A 20,138-nucleotide genomic window follows, 5' to 3' on the forward strand; every position below is an offset into this window, starting at 1 on the left:
TTAACGACCTGGCCCGGGTCTTAAGCTCCTCTTGGTCAGCTCTGGCCTTTGTCTGTGCATTGAGGCCCCTCCCGTCGGGCCGGCCCTGGCAGTGGCGGCCCTACTCTTTAGGGGTGGGGACATGTGCCCCTCTCACTTGCAGGTCCCCTAAAGGACTCTTGCCCGCTTCTCATGGAAGTGTAACAATAAACTTCTACAACTCTCACTCCAATTAAGCCTGAGACCTTGAATTCTTTCCAGATGATATTGCAGGTTTTCTGGTCTTGGATAAGATCAGAATATCTGCTGAACCTTTTGGGATCCCATTTTCCCCCCATCACATAGTAGGTGCTTAGTAGGTGCTAGTTGACCAACTCCCACCTTTCCTGCTTTCTCACTCATGCTCTGGCTTCGTTTACCCTTACACTCAGCCTTGAGCCCTCTGTTTATTACTTTAATATTTCATGACCTGAAAATCCTCATTATCTGATTTCTCTGCTCCTGCTCTAGAGCTGCTGTGTGTCCCAGGAAAAAGTCATGAAGTGCGATTTAGTTCAGCCATTACAAATTTATGGTGCCTAATCTCAGCTAGAACTTTGCTGCCCCGTGACAGTCCTTCTGCTCTATACTTATCAACTGCCTATCTCATTCCCTTTTCTTCAGCCCCAACTCCATCCTTACTTACCGAAGATGACTTAGCCTTCATTCGGCAAAGTCTGACAGGAACTTCCTCCTGTCCTCTCGTTTCTTCCTCACATCATACCGTCCCCCATTCATTCCTCCTTGCCTCTCATTTCGAGGATGTGATATCCCAATACTTCATTAAAACAAATCCTTCTGCTCGAGCCCTGGATTTCATTACCTTCTGCCTCCTCCAGGACTTTGCTTTCAACAGTTAGACCTTCTCTTTTATGTATTTTTAAATCTCTTCTTTAGTACTGGCTCCTTCCTATCTGTCTACAGACACACACAGGTCTCCCCAGTCTTAAAAAAAGAAAAAAAAAGGCCTCCTTTTGTCCTTCTGCCCCATCCAGCTACCTACTCACCTCTCTCTCCCTTGACTGACAAAAAAAAAAAAAAAAAAAGGTGTCAACTAAACATAAATTTTTACCCCCCCCCCCCCCCCCCCCATTACTCTACTAAAACGACTCCCAGAAGAATGTGTGTATGGAGCCTTGCATGGTCTGCAGTTCTCAGCCTCGCTAATGTCTCCCGCTGTTTTGACTGGTCTAGATCGCCCCCGCCCATTGCTTATTGAATCCCTTGGCTTCCAAGAGAACTCTCAGTTTGGATTCTTCTCTCAAAGCACCTTCTCCATCTCTTTCACATCCTCTTCCTGACCCATTAAGATGGATATTTCCCAAGCCTTTGTCCAAGCTCTTCCTTTCTCCGCATTCTTCCCTTGGATAATCTCAGTCATTTCTATAGTGATGCAAATTATTCCCAAATCCTCACCTCAAGCCCTGCCCTTCTCTCGGGCTCCAGTCCCGCTGCTCCGACTGCCTAAAGGACCTCTCTCCAGCTGACAGACTTTTTCACCAGCCTCTCCAATTCTCTGGGACCAAAACCCATTCTCCCTGAGGGTATTGCTGATTGCAAAGGGAACACGAGAGAGTGAGGCTGGTTCCCTAGAAAGGACTGAGGGAGAAAGAAGAAACCCCAGGGAGGGGCCCAAACTGGGCTGCTTGGGGCTTTCTTCCTCAGGTAGAAGGAGAAAAGGAGGAGTTAGCTGATCTTCCCGACTGCTGATGCACGCCATAATCCCTCCTAGCATTCATATAGTACCTACTATGTGCCAAATGGTATCTCAAGGTAGGTGCTGTCCTTACCTCCATTTTACAGTTGAGGAAAATGAGGCAGAGGTTGAGGGACTTAGGGTGACATAGCTACATGTAGTCACATCGTGTTTTAGGTTTTCCTAACTCCAAACAGAGCTCTATCCACTTCGCCCCCAGCGCCTCTAAAAACCATGAGAAAACGTGCCTTCTGGTGATATTTTTCCTTCCTCCCAAGTCTTTTCTTCATGCTGTGCCCTATGTCTGGAGTGTCTCCTCTCTCCCTTCTTGACCTGCTCTATCCCTCCACGTTCTGTAAAGCCTTACTCAAGTGTTACTTCCTATGGGGAGCTATCCCGGAACAGCCTTCTTCCCTAGACCTCGAATAGCTCTTTGATCTCAACTGATTGTTCGTTAATGTATTTCTCCTGGATAACTGAATATCATTCTTAACTGTGCGTGTCTTATCTCCCAGCCAGGCACTAAGCGCTCTCACCTTCCGGACACATTTCAGCTTCTGGCAGGCCTCGCGGTGGGCTCTGCACACAATAGGTACTCCAGCTGCCTTTGAAACTGACTTGATCTCTTTCCGCTTCGGGTCTCGCTTATTTATGTACTCCCTTTTATTAAGCACAGGGCTGAGACTGGGTCCTAGCTCCTCTGTCCGGCACTGGTGCCTAGCCAAGAGCCTTGCGTAGAGCAGATAATTAATACATGTTTGTTGAATTGAAATGGAATGACGTGAGGTTTTGGAGGAGAAAATGGGGCAGGACAGGTGGAGAGTATGGCCAGGGAGGAGTCCCAAGCTGAGGAAGGAGCCCAACAGTCAGGATTCAGTATGCTTCCCGTGTGCTGTGGAGGAAGTCTTGCGGGGTGGGGGGTGGGGGGGTGGGACGATCAGAGGGAGGGGGAAGGGCAGTTGGCCGGGAGCCTACAATACTGAGACAAGAAATTCAAAGGGAATCTGTCCCTGAGAGAACATTCTGATGGCTTTGGGTAGAATGGGTGGGACAGGACTAACCAGGTACGAGGCTATTCCAGATAGGATCCAATAGACTAGGGCGAAGACTTGAGCAATGGAAAGAACCATTCGAGATGGCTATTTAGGGGGATCTGGGCAGTCAAAAAGAAGTTCTAGTAATAAGAACCTTGGGTAAGGCGAGCTGAGGGGATGCATGGCCTGTGGGGGAGAACCCTAGACTCGGAATTCAGTAACCTGGGTTCCAAGCTGGCCTCAAAGTCAAGTCGAGCATATGGTTGACCACTGTCTGCAAAGTAAGAGAAAATATGGCACAGTGAGGCCAACCCTCGGGGTCAGAGAGGCGTTGTCTCCACCCTTCTCGGAGGGGGAGCAGAGGCGTCGCACTTCTCCTCGCTCGCTGTCTGCTTTCTAAAACTATGAATTCCAACCCAGCACATCTGTTTTGGGGGAGTTTCTCACCTGGATTCCCCCATACCAGTGGCATCCCAGATCTGTAATAAAACAATACGGAAGGCTCCGTGTGTGTGTGTGTGTGTGTGTGTGTGTGTTGGTGAAAGATCTGAGGGTACAAAATGAAACAGTTCATGGCCTCAAGGGGTTTCCATTCTTCTGGGGAATAAATACCATTTGTGCCCAGAGTGAGATATACCAAGTCAAAACCAACAAGCAGTACTCACTGCTTGCCGTAAGAGCCTGGGTGACGAAGACTGGCTGGAGACACCGACTAGCTAAGCTGAGTGTGAGCCCTGTTAGGTCCCTGTAACCCGCGGACTCAGTTTCCTCTCCTGTAAATGGAGAGAAGCCTACCGGTACTCCCCAACCCACTGGGTGGGGACACCAGCCCCTAGATTGGGAATTGGAAGGCAGGGAAGGAAGGACCATGGAGCCCAAGCAGAAACTGAGCCCCGTCCACCCAACCCAAGCGATTTGTCCCAAGCCACACTAGGATGGAGGGGGTCTTTGAAGTCAGATCTTTCTTCTGCCTCCAAATCCTGTGTTCTTCCCCGTCTTGAGAGGGCTGCCGCTGGTTGGGGAATGCTGCCCTTTGTCCTCTCATTACTATCGCTGCTTTGAAGAGGCTGAGGGACTGGACGAAGTAATTTGGGGGGTGGGGGGCAGGGAGACTGGAGATTTTTCTATGGGAGAAAGTCACCTCCAAGGAGTCCCTGAAAGTCTCCTTCGGTCACTAGTCCCTATTTAGACCCTTCTCCCATGGAGGAGGCCAAGCTACTCCCTGGTCCGTGGGTGCCCTAGAGAAGGCTTGTTGGGGAGGGAGCTGGGGGCTAAAGGCCAGTGACAGGGGAGGGGAGAGGTCAGGACCCGAAGACATCGCCCCTCATTTAACTAAGGCCTAGAAAAAGATGGGTGACTTGCCAAAAGGCACATACAGATAATGTGACCAGCTGGCGGTGGTGGGATTCGAACTCGGGAAGGGTAAGTCCAAGTTTTGCGTGTCCCTGACACTGCACCTTTGTGGCCTGTGAACTGGAAAGCGCTGAGGGCCAAGGACCTAGGAGATGTGATGTAGCCACGTTGTGGCGGGGGGGGGGGGGGGGGGCGCGGTGTTGTGGGGGGGCTTGTCTCTTTCACTTGAAGCTGCGTTTCTGTCCAGGGGAGGGACTGGCCGGTACTGGCCAGGCCTGGGCTGCCCTATGGGGCGCAGGGGCAGCCCACCGAGTCCCAGAACCATCGGGAGCCTCCCCAGCTCCGCGAACCAGACAGTGACGAAACGGCGGAAGATTGTATGCCGCCGCCAGCGCGCCCCCCGCCCGCCCCCCAAGCCCGGCCCAGCCCGGCCCCCGCCTGCCCAGCCAGCCTGCTGGCCTTGAAGAGTGGGCAGCCTCCGGCTCCGGCCCCAGCCCCGGCCCCCTCCGGTCTCCTCCACTGGAACGCAGCAGGTTTGGCCAGCCTGGGGGCTGGGGCTGGGCCGGGCTGGGGAGGGGGGGGAGAATCCCATGACGCGACCGGCCCCGCCCCCCGGCCCTATATAAAGGGGTACTTGGCGCGCTCTGACCCCCAGCAGCTGGTCCGAAGCAGTAAGCCGCAGCAGCCAGGAGGCAGTTGCATCGGAGGAGTTGGCGACCGGAGCAGAGGGCACCTCAAGCCAAGCCAAGTCAACTCAACCCAACCCAAGCCTCCCCGGCGATCGAGTGAGTAAGCCAGCTTCTTCCCCTCCCAGCGAGAGCGCGTTCCCCCGCGAGGCTCTTTGGGAAGTGTGCTGGCAGGGGCTGCCCGGGTGGGATGGGGTGGGATGGGGTGGGATGTCCTGCCCTTCCTGCCCAGGCTTCCCTGGCAGCCCCAACATGCCGCGCTGTGGCATCACACGGGCCAGGACCTGTTGCTGGCTGGCTAGAGCCCCTACTCCCTTTGCTCGCCCCTGCCTTGGGCAGCTCTGGCTTCCCCCTCGGTTTTGAGGCTTAGTGTCCGAGCCCCACTTACTACTTCCCCCCTTCCCTGCTCTCCCAATGTAGGCTGATGCAGAGGCTGGTGGCTGGGGGTGGGGGGGGGTGGGGGCTAGGCATGGACCATATCCCCACCTCGAGGTCTGGTAACTCCAGCCTGTCCGGAGATGAGGAGGAGAGGCTGTTTTCGTCTACTTCTTGGCTATGCCACCTTCCCTTCCCCTTCCACTCAGTTTGGGGCCACGCCCATTGAACCCTAGTGGGTGTGGGGAGGGGCTGGGAGCTTATCTTCTTGCCCTTCAGGTGGACGGAAAGCCCCTGGGAGGCTAGGGTGTTGGCCTCTACTGATCCAGTCTCCGAAGCTGAAGGTGAGAATTGAGGGGAGGCCTCTGGAGACTTGGAACACTGAGCGCAGAAGTCCTAAGGCACCACTGACTCTATCTGGTCGCATGAAGACTCCCCTTCCCCCAAGTTCGAGAGAAAAAGAGCCCTTTCCCCAAGTCTCCAGCCCAAGAATAGTCAAGTGTGTTTGACTGGGTGGAGAGGGGAGGGCTGGGCAGGGGACAGAGGGGAGGGGAAGGCTGGAGGAGATTTCCAGATCTTTGAGCTGTTGGTGTGGATGGAGCCTGGGGCAGGGAGTATTAAGCCCGTTCTGATGGCGGCTTCCACAGCCAGCTCCAGGGCACAGACTCATTGCTTTCCTGGAGGGGGCTGGGACTCTCTTCTGCTCAGGTGGGCGTTCCTTTGTGAAGGGCAAGTGAAGTCCTCTCATTTTTAGGCTTTCAAATATCCCTCCCTCTCTCTTCTCTTTTCAGCAGACCCTAGTGACCTGAAGGGTAAGATGCTTTGCCAGGCTCTGAGGCGCTTTGGGCAGAAGCTTGTTCGGAGAAGGACCCTGGAGCCAGGCCTGGGGGAGAGTCGCTTTGCCCGATGCCTGAGTACCCTGGATCTGGTGGCCCTAGGTGTCGGCAGCACATTGGGTGCCGGTGTCTATGTGTTGGCTGGAGAAGTAGCTAAGGACAAAGCTGGCCCAGCCATTGTCATCTGCTTTCTTGTGGCGGCCCTGGCCTCAGTGCTGGCTGGGCTCTGCTATGCTGAGTTTGGGGCCCGAGTCCCCAGGACTGGCTCAGCTTATCTTTACAGTTATGTCACTGTGGGGGAGCTTTGGGCCTTCACCACTGGCTGGAACCTCATCCTTTCCTATGTCATTGGTGAGTTGGTAGAGATTCTGGAGATGAGGGTAGGGAGGGGATTAGGGGGCAGGGGCCCCAGGACATGCATGGGCTTTATGGAGCCAAGGTCCAGAGGCTAGAGGGGATTTGGAAGGCTGTGTGGCCTTCATCCCCATTCCTGGCGCTCATTACCCAGACTGGAGCCGGCAGTAGATGCTTGGAATGAGACATAGCCCCTCTTGGGAGCTAGGGGACAAAGTGTTAAGGGGCTCATACCAATGTCCTGCTTTGTACCATTTGCCCCTCAGGTACTGCCAGCGTGGCTCGAGCCTGGAGCTCTGCCTTTGACAATCTGATTGGGAACCACATTTCATTGGCCCTCCGGGGTAGTGTCTCTCTGCATGTGCCTCGGATCTTGGCGGAGTACCCAGACTTCTTTGCTCTTGGCCTTGTGTTACTGCTGACTGGTGAGGAAGAGGGCACGTGAAATAGAGGGGTGGGTGGATAAGGGATCTGCAGAAAGTAAGGGACTGACAGGGTCAGGGGCCTCACTATCCTTCTTCCTCACCCTCTCACAGCGCTGCTGGCACTGGGGGCCAGTGAGTCAGCACTGGTGACCAAGGTGTTCACAGGTGTGAACCTGCTGGTTCTGGCCTTTATCATTATTGCTGGTTTCATCAAGGGCGACACCCACAACTGGCAGCTCACACAGAAAGACTATGGAGAAGCAGGCTCTGTACCTAATGCCAATCACAGGTAAAAGACCTAGGCTAAGGTGGGCACCTTAGGGGGCACAGCACATTCTAGTGGGAAGCATCCTGTCCTTGGAGAGGCCCCGCAGGCTTCAGTAGATCCCCTGCCAGTGATACAGAACTTGTTCCTTAACCCTTCTGAGTGGCCCAGTGTGGTGAGGCTCCGGTGAGATAATGCATATGAACCTCTTTGCTTTTTAATCACATAAATGTTAGCCATTGTTCTAGTACTGATCCGGCTGAGTCTGCCCCTACTGCCCCTACTACTGCTACTGCTGCTACTGGGCTTTTCTCCATCACCATTTGGCACAAGCTTAACTCTGAAAATGGGGAATAGATATGACTGAGATTTTGGTTGGAGCTTTGGGATCCGAATCATCCATCACCCACCAGACTGATGTGGCAGAATATTGGAGAGAATCTCTTTCTTTGCCCTGGCTCATTGACCTCTTCACTCTTTTTCCATTTCAGCATTGGAAGTTTGGGCTCTGGGGGCTTTGTGCCATTTGGTCTAGATGGTATCCTCCGTGGGGCAGCCACCTGTTTCTATGCATTTGTTGGTTTCGACTGCATTGCCACCACTGGTAACATGCCATTCTCTACCATCTGGGGCCTGGGAAGGGCTTGTACTGATGTTACATGGAGTGGGAGGAGGTGGAAGGGACTTAACAGTTTGGTTAAGCTTCTAGCAGGGCTAGGGGAAAGGCGACTTCTCCCTGACTCTGGAAGTTCTGATCTGCCAGGGGAGGAGGCCCGGGACCCCCAGCGCTCCATCCCTGTGGGCATCGTGGTCTCTCTCTTGGTGTGCTTCGTGGCGTATTTTGGTGTCTCTGCTGCGCTCACTCTTATGATGCCGTACTACCTGTTGCAACCTGAGAGCCCCTTGCCAGAGGCCTTACATTATGTGGGATGGGCCCCTGCCCGATACCTTGTGGCTATTGGCTCCCTTTGTGCCCTCTCCACCAGGTTAGTGCTAAATGTGTGCTTTGTATCAGTCTGAGCCTTGGCAATAACATGTAGCCACACATAGCTCTTGCTGAGCTACAGGAGAGAGGGAGAGACCCCTCCCCAAGAGAGGCTTGGGAAGGGACAGTCCAGGTCTTTGCGCATGCTGGGTCCTTATGATTCCCTCCTATTCCCCCAGCCTCCTGGGCTCCATGTTCCCCATGCCTCGAGTGATCTATGCCATGGCGGAGGATGGCCTTCTGTTTGGGGCCTTTGCTCGAGTCCATTCCCGGACACATACCCCCCTTGTGGCTACCATTGTCTCGGGCATCACTGCAGGTGCAAATCCCTTTTCCCTTCCTCCACTTCCCTCCCATCCCCACCTCTCCCAGCCTTCCCTCCCCTTTCTGAGACTGCTTCCCAAGCCCTCTAGATGCTGACACCTTCTACCCCCAGGCCGGGTGTGTGCCAATGCTTCCTACTTTTCCCCACTCCTAGCCCTGATGGCGCTTCTCTTTGAGCTCAGTGATCTTGTGGACCTCATGTCAATCGGGACACTGCTTGCCTACTCCCTGGTGGCCGTCTGTGTTCTCATCCTCAGGTGGGCCCCACCCCCATTTGGGGTTCTTGTTCTCTCATCCTGCCCCACTAAGAGGAAGCCCAGTGTGTGTGTGACAGAGGAAACCTCAAATGTTGGGGAGAGGGGGAGGAGAGCAGAGCAGAGAGGAGCTGGTGTAGTCACCAAGCTTCCTCCTGCCTTCCAGGTACCAGCCTGATGAATTAATCCAGCCAAAGGTGGGTCAGACCGTGGAACTAGAGTGGCCACAGGAGGAGAAGGAGGAGCCACAGCCTGAGAGTGAGGTGCTGACCCTGCAGAGCCTGCTCTGCCCACCCCACTCTACACCCACCCAGCTCTCTGGCCATATTGTCTATGTGGCTGTCTCAATTCTTGGTGAGTGATAGAGCGGGACCAGGGCGGAGGAGGGTGGCCTGTCTGGGGAGTCTGCTTCAGTCTTATTTCTTCTTCTCTCTCCCTCCCCCCCCCCATAGCTGTGGTGATGACCAGCTTGTGCTTGGTGCTGGCCCACTGGTCAGAGCAGCTGGGGGCTGGGAACCCCACGTGGCTCACTGTGAGTGCCCTGCTCCTGGTGCTAGTCATTGTGAGCACTGTTATCATTTGGAGGCAGCCTCAGAACCCGACTCATCTCCATTTCAAGGTAGGAGCCTTCTGAGGGATCCCACGAGGGAGGAGCCATACTATGCCGATGCTGCACCATCTTGTATCTGTACTCTTCTCCCTGGTGCCCTCAGTATTCATGCTAGCACTTGGCCTCTGCTCTCTCTTAGGTGCCCGCACTGCCTCTTCTCCCCCTGCTGAGCATGTTTGTGAATGTTTATCTCATGATGCAGATGAAGGCTGGCACCTGGGCCCGATTTGGGGTCTGGATGATGCTTGGTGAGTATCTGTCCATGGAGGGAGGGACCTGATTTGCCAGCATTCATGTTTCTCTTAGGCCCGTTGGGTTCTCCTACCCCACAGCCACCTTTTTCTCCCCCTGCCCAGGGTTTGCCATCTACTTCTCCTATGGGATCCGGAACAGTCTGGAGGGGCAGAATGAGCCAGTGCCCCCGCCTCCAAAGACGGCCCAAACTCCTGAAGTCCGCGACCCTATTGCGCCTTCGGTGTGACTCAGACAGCCTGGAGATGCTGTCAGCTCAACACTGGCCATTGCCTCTGTCTATGTGTTCTCACTCCACTCCTCTTCTTGGCTGCTAGGGGACTTGGGCTCTCTTTGGTTGGGTCCCTGGAAGGGTAAGGGGGGGTTCTCACACAGAACTGGGTGTATTGTGATTGAAGGACTGACCTTTTGCCGTTTCTTGTTTGACCTTTTTTCTACTGTCTTGTCTACTTTGTGAGCTTTTTGAATTAAACAGAGGACAATAAGAGCAGGAACTGTGTATCTTCTTGTCTGGGTTCTCCCCCTCACCATTTTTCTTACCTCTTAGACTGCCTGGTGCCTGGAACTTGGCTTTCCTCAAACTAACTTGGTGTGGGGACCAAGGGCAAATAGATGGAGGAAGAAATGCCCTCAACCAGCACAGAGGGCTGACTCCTTGTAGAAGCAAGCACCCCAGCGTCCCCAGGGTGGCTGCCCACACAGGTTCCTAGATCTGCTTTGCTAAAGGAAAGCAACTCAAAATGGGTCAACGATCTTGCTTTAATCAGTCAAACATATATCGTTTACCTAGTTCAGGGGAAAAAGGTCAGCACCCCGAACTTCAGAGTATACAGACAGAAACATTTCAAGCAGACAGGCTCCCAACTGTCCCAACCATTACATCCATACCAAATCACAGTTACCAGAGAGGGAAGCATCAACATCTGGGTTTTTCAAAGGGGGGGGGGCTCTCAATGGCTGCCCAGAGTCTTACCTGGTCAATCTGGTCAAATCACACACTGCTCAAAGTGAGCCCCAAAACAAAGTCTCACATCAGGGCTTATATAGCCTCCTGGCTCAGAGAATGTCACAACCCTCTTGACCCACTGCCCAATCACAGAGCACCAAGGTGTGGGCGTTCCTGAAAAACAAGCCTCCTACCACAGGCTCCAGGTGCACTTAACTTAGGGGCAGGGAAGATCTTAAAAATTTACATTCCTATAACACTCCTTGGGGCTTTTTTACTTTGAAGGGCAGGGAGGAGAGGACAGTTCTGTGACTGGGGTCTCTGGCCCACCCTCCTCAGTCTGAGGGTTCTCGAAGCACAGCTGAACAGCTTTTCTCCTGGTCTGGAGCCATGTGGAAGGAGAGGAAGGTGTCAGCCTGGAGCTTTAGCCAGATCTCGTGCTGGGAATTCATTCCTGTCTCTTTGAGTTGCTCCCATTTTTTTAGCCTAAGGTTGTTCCCCCAAGCACTTCTTTCCTTCCCCATCACCATACCAGATTATGCTAGGGAATGGCTAGACCACCCATGGTAGCTGCCAGTGACTCAGTGGCTAGAGTGCTGGGTCTGGAATCAGAAAAACTGGAGTTCAAATTTAGACTCACCTATGGTCACCTGTGTGACCCTGGGCAAGTCACTTGACCTCTGTTTATCAGTTTCCTCAACTGTAAAATAGATGATAATAGCCCTTCACAGGGTTGCTCTAAGGATCCAAAGAAATAATATTTGGAAAGCACTTAGCACAGGGTCTGGCACATAGGAGGTGTTATATGCTGAATTGCTTCTTCTTTCCCCTTCTCTCCCTTTTCCCTCCTGTTTTGTTTTTCTTTCTTGTTTCACCCATCCAACATGCTAGCTTCTGTTGGCCCTTTCCAATGACACCAGTTCAGTGCCTAGAAATTCTGGAATTTAGGAACTGGATTGTGTTGGCAATCACTCTTGACCAAATGAGTCACCTAACTCCTTGGAGGCCTTGGAGAATTTAGTCAGTACCTGAAATGGAAATTAAGACCACAGATTTAGAGCAGAAACCTTAGAAGGCTTGAATGATACTAGGTCCTTTGTGAAAACCATGTGATTAAAACCACCTCATGTGATTAAAAGGGAAGGAGGTGCTGTTTTGGGGGGGCAGCCTGGCCCTCCTCAGTATAGATCGCAGACAGGACCAAAGGAATTGCCAAGAGGTTACATTCTCCATAGCCCAGTATCCAAGGCCTTTTCCTGTCAACCTGTAATCCTGAGTTAGAAGGAGGTCCTCCAAGAAAGCTCTGGCTATTTTTTGCTCTTCTCTTCTCTCAGGCCCCCCCCCCCCCCCATTGCAAAGAGAGAGCTCTTTCCTCTCCCCTAGGTGTGTGATCTGCTTACCCTTGTGAAATTCTGCTATGTGACATGATTGACTGATCCTTGTACTATGAAGTGTGAAGAATCTGAGCCTTGGTCAGCCAGGGGCCCTTTCTCAACAGCTGAGTGATGAGAAGAGGCACACTGAAGATGTTTGAGTCAGGAGGGACTCTGCAGCTTAAAGCCACTGTTAAGCCTTGTCAAGTCTAACCCTCCCACTTCTAGCCCTTTGTTCCTTAGAAGCTCTGTCTGATCATGGCCAAGGTCCTTCATCTTTCTGAGCCTTTATTTTATCTATCAAATGACCGTAACATCTACCTCTCACAACTATGATTGTTGGTCAGGCAACCAACATGTAGGAAGCACTATGTGCTAGGTGCTGCACCCAATGAGAGTGATTTAAAGGGCTTTTAACCGTCTCACTCAGCTCCCAGACACAAAAGTCTCCTTAACACCAATCTCCCACCAATGCTATACACCTTCAAATGAGTCCTACTAAAACTGAAATTTCAGAAGAATCCCAACCCCCAATTCTGGTTTCAGATGGCCAAAAGGTGCGATGGAAAAATGCATGATGGTTATAAAGTTAGCTGTAGTGTATTTGTGCAAGAAGAGACCTAAACTACCTCCGCTGGGAAATCTAGGATTGGAAGTGGAGGGGAAAGGGATTGTGATATTAGGGAAGGACCCAGCCAGTGGTATCCATGCAATGGTAACAGAAGCTCTTTGGGTACATCCTTTATTAAGAGACTGGAATGGGAGCTCTCCCAGGCAGTATGTTTGTCTTTAGAAATCTCCAGAGCCTGGACTAGAATAGGCCTAAGGGTCTATAGATACTCATGACTAAGAGTTGAGGTAGGGGCAAGGATTGCACAAGTTGGAAAAGTCTGGATGGAGGCAGTGAAATTCTGGAAGCCTCCAGAGAAGTAATTGGGGTTGTGCCTGAGTCTATTGACATCATGGGGGTAGCCTCCCTTTGTCTCCAGAGAGGCCTGGCACTCCAGAGTTCCTCCAGGCCCTTCTAATCTAGGACCCACTACCCTCCACCCCAATCTTCAGCAACAAGGCCCTGGCTTGGCTCCTGCCCCGTAAATTCGAGACCCTGGACAGCTGACCAGGAGCTGTGCCACAGGGAGACTGAGAAGGCCTATGGTGGTGGAGGCAGGGCGGCCCATAGGAGCTCAGTCAGCTGGTGGAAGGTGACTGTACAGTGAGTGAGGGGCTGGGGGCCGGGGCTGGGCGGGGCAGTGGCTCCTAGGTAGCCCCTCCGGGACACTCCTGCCAGCAACCCCCCCCCCCCACTCTCCCCTCTCCCTCCCCCTCAGGTCCACTGGACACAAGGCAGCTTAACCAGACTGCAGCAGAGAGCCAGAGTAAGATGAGGCCTGACTGGAGGATTCTCTACCAATGTACAGCTGGGGGGCCAGGATGGGGGGTTATCTCCTGACCACGAAATCAGTGGACTTTTGCCACTCCCAACAAAAGGTTATCTGGCATCATTAGAAGGAGCGAATTAACCTCGACCAAGACTAAGGAGAGGGCTGGGCAGGACCCTCCGCGGGACCCTCCCTTGTCTCACTCGCTTTGCTTGGCCACAGACTCGGCCTGCCTTCTCTGGTCACGGCTTGGCGCGCGGAGCTGTGGCGGCCTTCATCCAGTACCGGGTCTGTGGGGCCTGAGAGGAGGCCAGGCCTGGGCCTGAGGGGCAGGGTGGGGGGGAGCAGGGCAGGGGGGGGGGGGGGGGGGCAGGCCAGGACCCGCCCCTCTAAGCGAAGTCCAGCTCAAGCACGCCTTTCTTGTTCTAGGTGCTGGTGATTCCTAAGCATCCACATGGAGGGGGAGCTTCCTTTTGAGCAGTTGAAAGGTACAGAGCTCCTGAGGGTGCTGTTCCGGGAATCTCAGCTGCGGGGAACTTGGTGTCCGAGAGATCTCTAAAGGCAGCCTTCTTGGACAGATGACCTGAGGAGGTGGGACTGGGGGGGGACCTCCCTAGGGGCAGCATAAAGTGCTCTTGGTAAGTTGTTATAAGGCTCCTGAGAAGCAACTCTAGCAGGCCTGTCTTGGAATCAGGCAGACCTGACCTCAAGTCTTGCCTCCAATACATTGACTGGGAGACCCAGGGCAAGCCCCTGAACCTTTCAGGGCTCCCAGCCAGTCTCCCAGACTGTAAGGTGCAGATGAGTTGCTCTGATCAGCATCAGTGGAGGGAATTTCCACACCAAGTGATTTGCAGCAACTCCTTTGGAAAATAAAAAGACCCTAAGTTACTGCTTGGATACGAAAGTACCTTAATCATCTGGGAAAGATTAAATTATGTTCTACATGGTTTGAATGTTCAGTATAGTTTATCGTATTATGATTACTTGAGAATTGATGACCCATGTAAAATATTTACGGGATTTCTCAATTAACAAGATTATTTGAGTAATGAAAACAATGAACTCCTTGAAAGATTATATCTAAAGAATATTCAGTAGTTGCCATAATGACTGATGAGAGTCAACCTGTAGGCAACTAGGTGGCACAATAGATAGAGACTGGCCCTCTACTCAGGAAGACCTGAGTCCAAATCGGGCCTCCTACAATCACTAGCTGTGTGACATTGGGCAAGTCACTGAATGTCTATCTGCCTCAGTTTCTAAGCTGTAAAACAGGGATAATAATAGCGCCTACCACTCAGGATTGTAAAACATAGCACAGTGCCTTGCACACGGGAAGCACTACATAAACGGTAATTATGATCATAGTAGGGATGTCTGTCATGGCGAGCTACATGGCTTTTGTCCTAGTTCTGTGCAATTTAGACTAGTCATTAGTGAACATGTTGAAGCAATAGGAATTTGTGGATGGCCCAAGGATTAGAGGAGGATTTGGAAGAGAAAATCAGGATCCAAAAAGAATTTTGATAGCCTAGAGTCATGGGCTGACTCTTGAACAAAATGAAATATTACAGGGATAAATGTGAAGTCCTATCCTTTGGTTAAATCCCCAAACCCAGTTATCCAAGTATGGGATGTGGCTTAATAGCAGCCTACTTTAAAAAATGATTAAAAGTTTTAAATTGGGGGTTCTTAAGCTGGAGTCCATGGACTTAAAAAAAAGAAATTCTGGTAACTACTCAATTTTATTGGTTTCCTTTGTAATTCTATGTATTTTATATGATGCATTTAAAAACGTTATGAGGGGGTGTAAGGATTATGGGATTTAAAGATCTTCCATGCCCCATTGGACTTGCTGATGTAGCAGGAAGGGGCGGAGCAAGAGGAAGAGGAAGCCAAACTAGCGTTCCTGTGGTGGCTGGCGGCAGCAGCAGCAGAGGCAGCGGCAGCGCGAAGCCTTTTTTTTGAGTTAGCCAGAGTTTCTGCTGGGGACTCCTGCTGAGGACTGCCTGGGGCCGGAGCTGCTGGGAGCACGCTTCCTGGATGCTGGGTGGTTGCTGTGAGTGGGGAGAGGAGGACCTTTGCCTGAGGTAGCCTGTTCTGTTTCAAAGGCTTGAAAATGTGGGTGATTTCTACTTTATCTACCTGTGCCAATGTCATAACTACTCTGATGGCTTTCAGTTTCTGGTTTTGGGACTCAGTCTTTTGGTATCTTAATAAATTTTCCAGCTTATTCCCCCATATGGCAAGCATGATGTATTTTGTGATGGATAATTATATCAGCATATTTGTAATCTCCATAGGCATTGTGAATATGGCATTGCTGATACAGGGGGTCCATAGGTTTTACTAGACTGCCCTAGGGATTCAATGACGTAAAAAAGGTTAAGAATCCCAGCTTTAGATGAAAGCCAGTATGAGTCAACACTGTAATGTGCTTTTAACTTTCATTAATAGTGTAATTATTATAAAGTCTGTTCTTTCTTTCTTGTTTGATAGGGTTCAAATGGAAATCATTCTGGGACAAGTCACTATCCTTCAGTTTTTCTTTCAGTTTGATGTTTGGTGGATTTTTCTTTCTCCTATCTTTTGAATCTCCCTGTGACCTAGCTCCTTCCTGATGATGTGGTCTCTCTGACCTCCCTTTCCAACATTTGCTGCACTTTTACTCATTCCCCTCCATTCAGTGGTTGAGGTGGGGGAGTTTGAATATTCCTTAGTCCCCACCACCAATTCCAGGCTCTCCTGATCGCCATCACCCAGTAGCCTCTCCTCCTTTGATGTACACTTAATCTGTATCCTACCATTTGCTCCAAATTACAACGGTTGTTTCTGACCTCCAGGACAATCCCTTCTTTTCTCAAAGTTCTTCCTCTTCTTCCCAGCTCCTCTCCTCATACTAGGGGACTTCAGCACATGTATTTATACTCTCTTCAGACACTGTATCTTCCCAGTTTCTCAACTTACTTCCCATGCATTCTGTGCATTCCCATGCCCTATCCCTCCATCCTTTGGTTTTGCCATCACCCACAATTGTACCACTTATGTGTTCATGAACTCTGACATTCCCTCCTCTGATCACAGTCTATTATTCTGCTTCTCTGTCTGCCCTGGAAACCTTTAAAGCCCTTGTCACCCCACTGTGACCTCCAATCCCTCAGCCCTTCAGTTCTTTCCCAGACCATCACCCCTGCACTGGCTACCCCCTCCTCCCTTTCTCTGCACTAGTCAGACCACATCTGGAGCCCAATTTGAAAAGAGACACAGACAAGCTGGAACCCATCTAGAGCACAATAAAAAAGATAGGGAGGGCTCTCAAAATGGTTAGATTAGGAACAGTTGAAGGAACTAGAGATTTGACCTTGGAGAACTAAGTCCATGTAACTGACACTTTGTAGCAGTGCTAAAGAAAACCCCCTGATCTTCATCAGTAGCTTCAAAACATCACTTTTTAAAAGCTGGAATCTTTAGTGACCCTTGTGTAAAATGAAAGTTCTATAGAGTCGGCATTTTCTATGGTATTTCCAAGCTCTCATTGTACATAAGGCTTCACTTGAGGGACTTCCACAGGGTGCTTGAGTATGGCATAGGTCCAGTGCTGGCCCAGCCAGGCTGCAGTGCTGCTCAGCAGGTTGGCCTTGGAGCGGTGCATTTTGCTCATCCACAGAAAGTCTCTCGCCCAAGACTCGTCCTGACTCATGAGCTGCACACAGGCATACCCACAGCCTTGTACTCAAGTTATCGAAGGGTCCAAGATGCTTCATCTAAATGAATACTTTATTATTTATTAGCAAAGGTTTCTCCATATCTGATGATATGGTTATATTGGGTTTCTTTTTTCACTCATTGATATGATTTATTATAGTGATTGTTTTCCTGGTATTAAACTACCCTTTTTATTTTAGTTTGAAATCCTACTTGGTCATAATGGATAATTATTTTGATGTATGGCTGTATTCTATTTGCAGAAATTTTATTGAACATTTTTGCCTTGACATTCATTAATAATATTAGTCTCTAGTTTTCTTTCTCAGCTTTATCTTAATTTGGTTAAAAAACTAAAACCATATCTACTTCACAGAAACCATTTTCTTACTTTAATAATAATAATTGCTAGTATTTATATAATAGCACTCTTAGTTTTGCAAAGCACTTTACATATGTCAAGCTCACTTGATTCTGCCAGCAACTCTGGCAAGTAGGTACCACGATTGTTTTTATCTCAGTCCAGCTCCAGGACTTTCTCCAAAATGGTTTTGAAACAATATAGGAACTCGTTTTTTTTTTTTTTCAAGTTTGCTGGATTTCACTCTTGAATTCATCTGGGCCCAGTGTATTTTTATAGGCCTGGTTTATAAAGGTCTGTCTGATTTCTCCTTCTGACACTGGTCTATTTAAGTTACTTAAGTGTTGCTTATTCATTTTGGTATCTTATACTTCCATATGTAATCATTTATTTCTTTTTGATTTTCCAATTAACTATTATAGAGCTGTATTTTCTTGATTTTTGCCCCCATTGCTATCTCTTTTTTTCCCCTAATTTCTCATTTTTATTTGAGCTTTCTTTTTTGTGTTAGATTGACTAACTGTTGATCAATTTTGATAGTCTTCAAAAAAAAGCTCATAGAGTGATTCATTTCATTTTTCTTATGTTCCTTTGTATTGGTCTCTGTTCTGACCCTGATTATTTTTCTTTATGTTTTCTTTTATTATATTGCTTTGTCATTTTAAATTATTGAAGTGCAAATTCAGTCTGTTTATTTTTTCTCTTGATTTCTTATCGGTATGAACATGTAGTGCTAGGAATTGATTTCTGTGTACGGCTTTGGCTACATCGTATACATTTTGATATATAATATCTGCATTGTTGTCATCTTTCATGCCATCTGTTATGATTTTTATAACTCCCTTTTCTACCCAGGCTTATTTAATCATTTGCAGTTTCTACTTGGTCTCTTATCTTTTACTCACTGTATCATTATGAGTTACTTTCTGAGGACAGACAATGCTAGCTAAGCTTGAAAGGATTCATCACCAGTAGCCTAGCTATTTGGTCATGTGGGTTTTGGCCACAGAAAGCCGTGAAAGAAAGACAAATGTCAAGTGGGCCTCAGGCAGCACAAGTAGTTCATTGGTATCCATGAAATTTTAAGATATCTAGAGAAAGGTTCTTTCCCTTGTCCCTCCACTCTGAAGATTTATGGGAGAGCATGGCCAAGGGCCACGGATGATGAGCAGGAGTGTATTGTATTCTGAATTATTGATGAGATCACAGATCCCCCAAAGAGTGGAAGATGGGTTGTTGTCTACTACTAATTTCCTTGCAATACGATCTGTCAATGTAGTATATGGAAGATCTGCCTTCATGGCCCAGTATAAGAAGAATTTTTGCCTAGATTCCATGTGTAGGCAAGACTAATGTGCCATCTTGGGTTTTTCCTTTTTCTTCTTGTCATCTATCTATTGACTATAGTTGAATGCTCTGTCCATGCCAATGTTGCTGACTTGGTAGAAGTAGTAAAATTTAGACTACTCTTTAATTTTGAATCTATTTAAAATTTTCTGGGTTAAATGGTTTTTTTTTTCCCCTTTTAACTATCTTCTATCTTTAAAGCTACTTTATAGCCTTTTATTTATTTTACTGCAAAGTTTAATAAACAGCATTAAAAATGTTAGGTTTGTCTGACTGTGTTACTCTTTTGCTCGAGAAGATTGCTTAGTAGCTCTCTACTCCCTCTAGGATAAAATACAGCCTCCTTTGTTTAACATTTAAAACGCTTTCCAGGCTAATTACTACTCTTGATTTCAGTCAGACTGGCCTACTTCATGTTCCTCATACCCAACATTTGATCTCCTACCTACAATCTTCTCATTCCTCCCTTTCCCTCTTGGAACCTAGTTCCTTTCAAGGTTAAGCTTAAGGTCCCCTTCCTTCTAGAGGTCTTTCTTGCTGCCCTTTCCCTAATTGCCTTGTGTTTCATATATATGTATATAGATAACATATATAGTATATAGTACATATATATTAGTTTATTTTCCTTAGCTGTGCCCATGTTCCTTCTCTGTACAATGTAAATTCCTTGAAAGCAGACACTTTTTACTTAATAAGTGCTTAGTAGATCTTTAAAAAAGTGATGATTAAATTGCAAGTGTTGAATCACATTGAATCATCCTGTTGTCATTTACATTAGTGACTATGTAGACACATTTCATGTGAACTTTAATCAATTATAGGTGATTTGCTTTCCTAATATACTACCCTCACTTCTTTTTCCCTTCTTGTTCTTGATTCCCTTCTCCCCGTTTCCCTGAAGCACCTTTCTGAAATAGTTAATGATTCAGCCCATACAGTATTCTGAGGGCTGTTACATTCTAATAGCTACTAGTTTATCTTGATTTGGAAAGTATAAATTGTTTTAAATGCTCAGCTTTTTGGCTTAGGGGCTTAACTGATGTTCAAAGACTTCCACAAAGTACATATTTCTCTCTAAAAAACCTTTCAGTCTAAATTCTTCTCAAATGTTTATTTCTTAACTTCAGATAGTATGCTGAGTTTTGCTGGGTACATAATTCTGGGTTTGTGGCCTATGTTTCTTAATTTTGTACATTTTGTATTCCATTTCTTTTGAATGTCCCTTGTTCTCCTTGAGAAAGTTCACTGTGATCCTACTTAATGTTCCTTGATAAGTAATTACTATCTTTTTTTTTTTTTTGGCAGGTGGGAGCATTTTTTTCCTTTTTGTAATAATGTTAGGGTTTAACTACAATGTGTCTGGAACTCTTGAATTTGGGTTCTTCCTTGTTTAGAATCCTTTCAATTGGGGTGGCTAGATGGTGCAGTGAATAGAGTACCGGCCCTGGAGTCAGGAGGACCTGAGTTCAAATGTGGCCTTAGACACTTAAGACAAAAAACTAGCCATGTGACCTTGGGCAAATCACTTAACCCCAATTGCCCTACCTTCCCCCTCCA

General features: G+C 48.8%; 2 protein-coding genes across 3 annotated transcripts in view; both read left to right on the plus strand.

Annotated features, from left to right (window-relative positions):
• The first annotated feature begins 4,734 nt into the window (after positions 1–4,734).
• SLC7A3 (solute carrier family 7 member 3) lies at positions 4,735–9,953 on the plus strand. Of its 2 annotated transcripts, XM_069062368.1 has the most exons (13): positions 4,735–4,886; positions 5,442–5,506; positions 5,954–6,349; positions 6,619–6,777; positions 6,889–7,066; positions 7,534–7,646; positions 7,806–8,028; positions 8,207–8,346; positions 8,506–8,608; positions 8,772–8,959; positions 9,058–9,224; positions 9,355–9,463; positions 9,572–9,953. In XM_069062368.1, exons 3-13 carry the CDS (start codon positions 5,980–5,982, stop codon positions 9,694–9,696), a joined length of 1,875 nt encoding a protein of 624 aa, XP_068918469.1. In that variant the 5' UTR covers positions 4,735–4,886; positions 5,442–5,506; positions 5,954–5,979; the 3' UTR covers positions 9,697–9,953. The 2 variants fall into 2 exon arrangements, with proteins under 2 accessions (XP_068918469.1, XP_068918470.1); XM_069062369.1 differs by lacking the exon at positions 5,442–5,506.
• Positions 9,954–13,619: 3,666 nt separating this feature from the next.
• Positions 13,620–20,138, plus strand: part of TEX11 (testis expressed 11) — a 215,916-nt gene continuing 209,397 nt past the window's right edge. Inside the window, 1 exon segment of the mRNA XM_069062473.1 lies at positions 13,620–13,653. Coding sequence (XP_068918574.1) covers positions 13,620–13,653 — 34 coding nt within the window.

This window comes from Petaurus breviceps, unplaced genomic scaffold (genome assembly GCF_028583685.1).
Source record: "Petaurus breviceps papuanus isolate PSGF00001 unplaced genomic scaffold, PetGlider_PUasm1.0 90451, whole genome shotgun sequence".
NCBI lineage: Eukaryota > Metazoa > Chordata > Mammalia > Diprotodontia > Petauridae > Petaurus > Petaurus breviceps.

What these genes read in the sequence shown, in the direction of transcription:
- SLC7A3 (XM_069062368.1), top strand. Translation starts at nt 5,980, where the DNA reads ATGCTTTGCCAGGCTCTGAGGCGCTTTGGGCAGAAGCTTGTTCGGAGA. An exon ending in CATCCTTTCCTATGTCATTG is followed by an intron (nt 6,350 to 6,618) that starts GTGAGTTGGTAG and finishes TTTGCCCCTCAG; the next exon opens with GTACTGCCAGCGTGGCTCGA. An exon ending in CTTTGTGCCCTCTCCACCAG is followed by an intron (nt 8,029 to 8,206) that starts GTTAGTGCTAAA and finishes CTATTCCCCCAG; the next exon opens with CCTCCTGGGCTCCATGTTCC.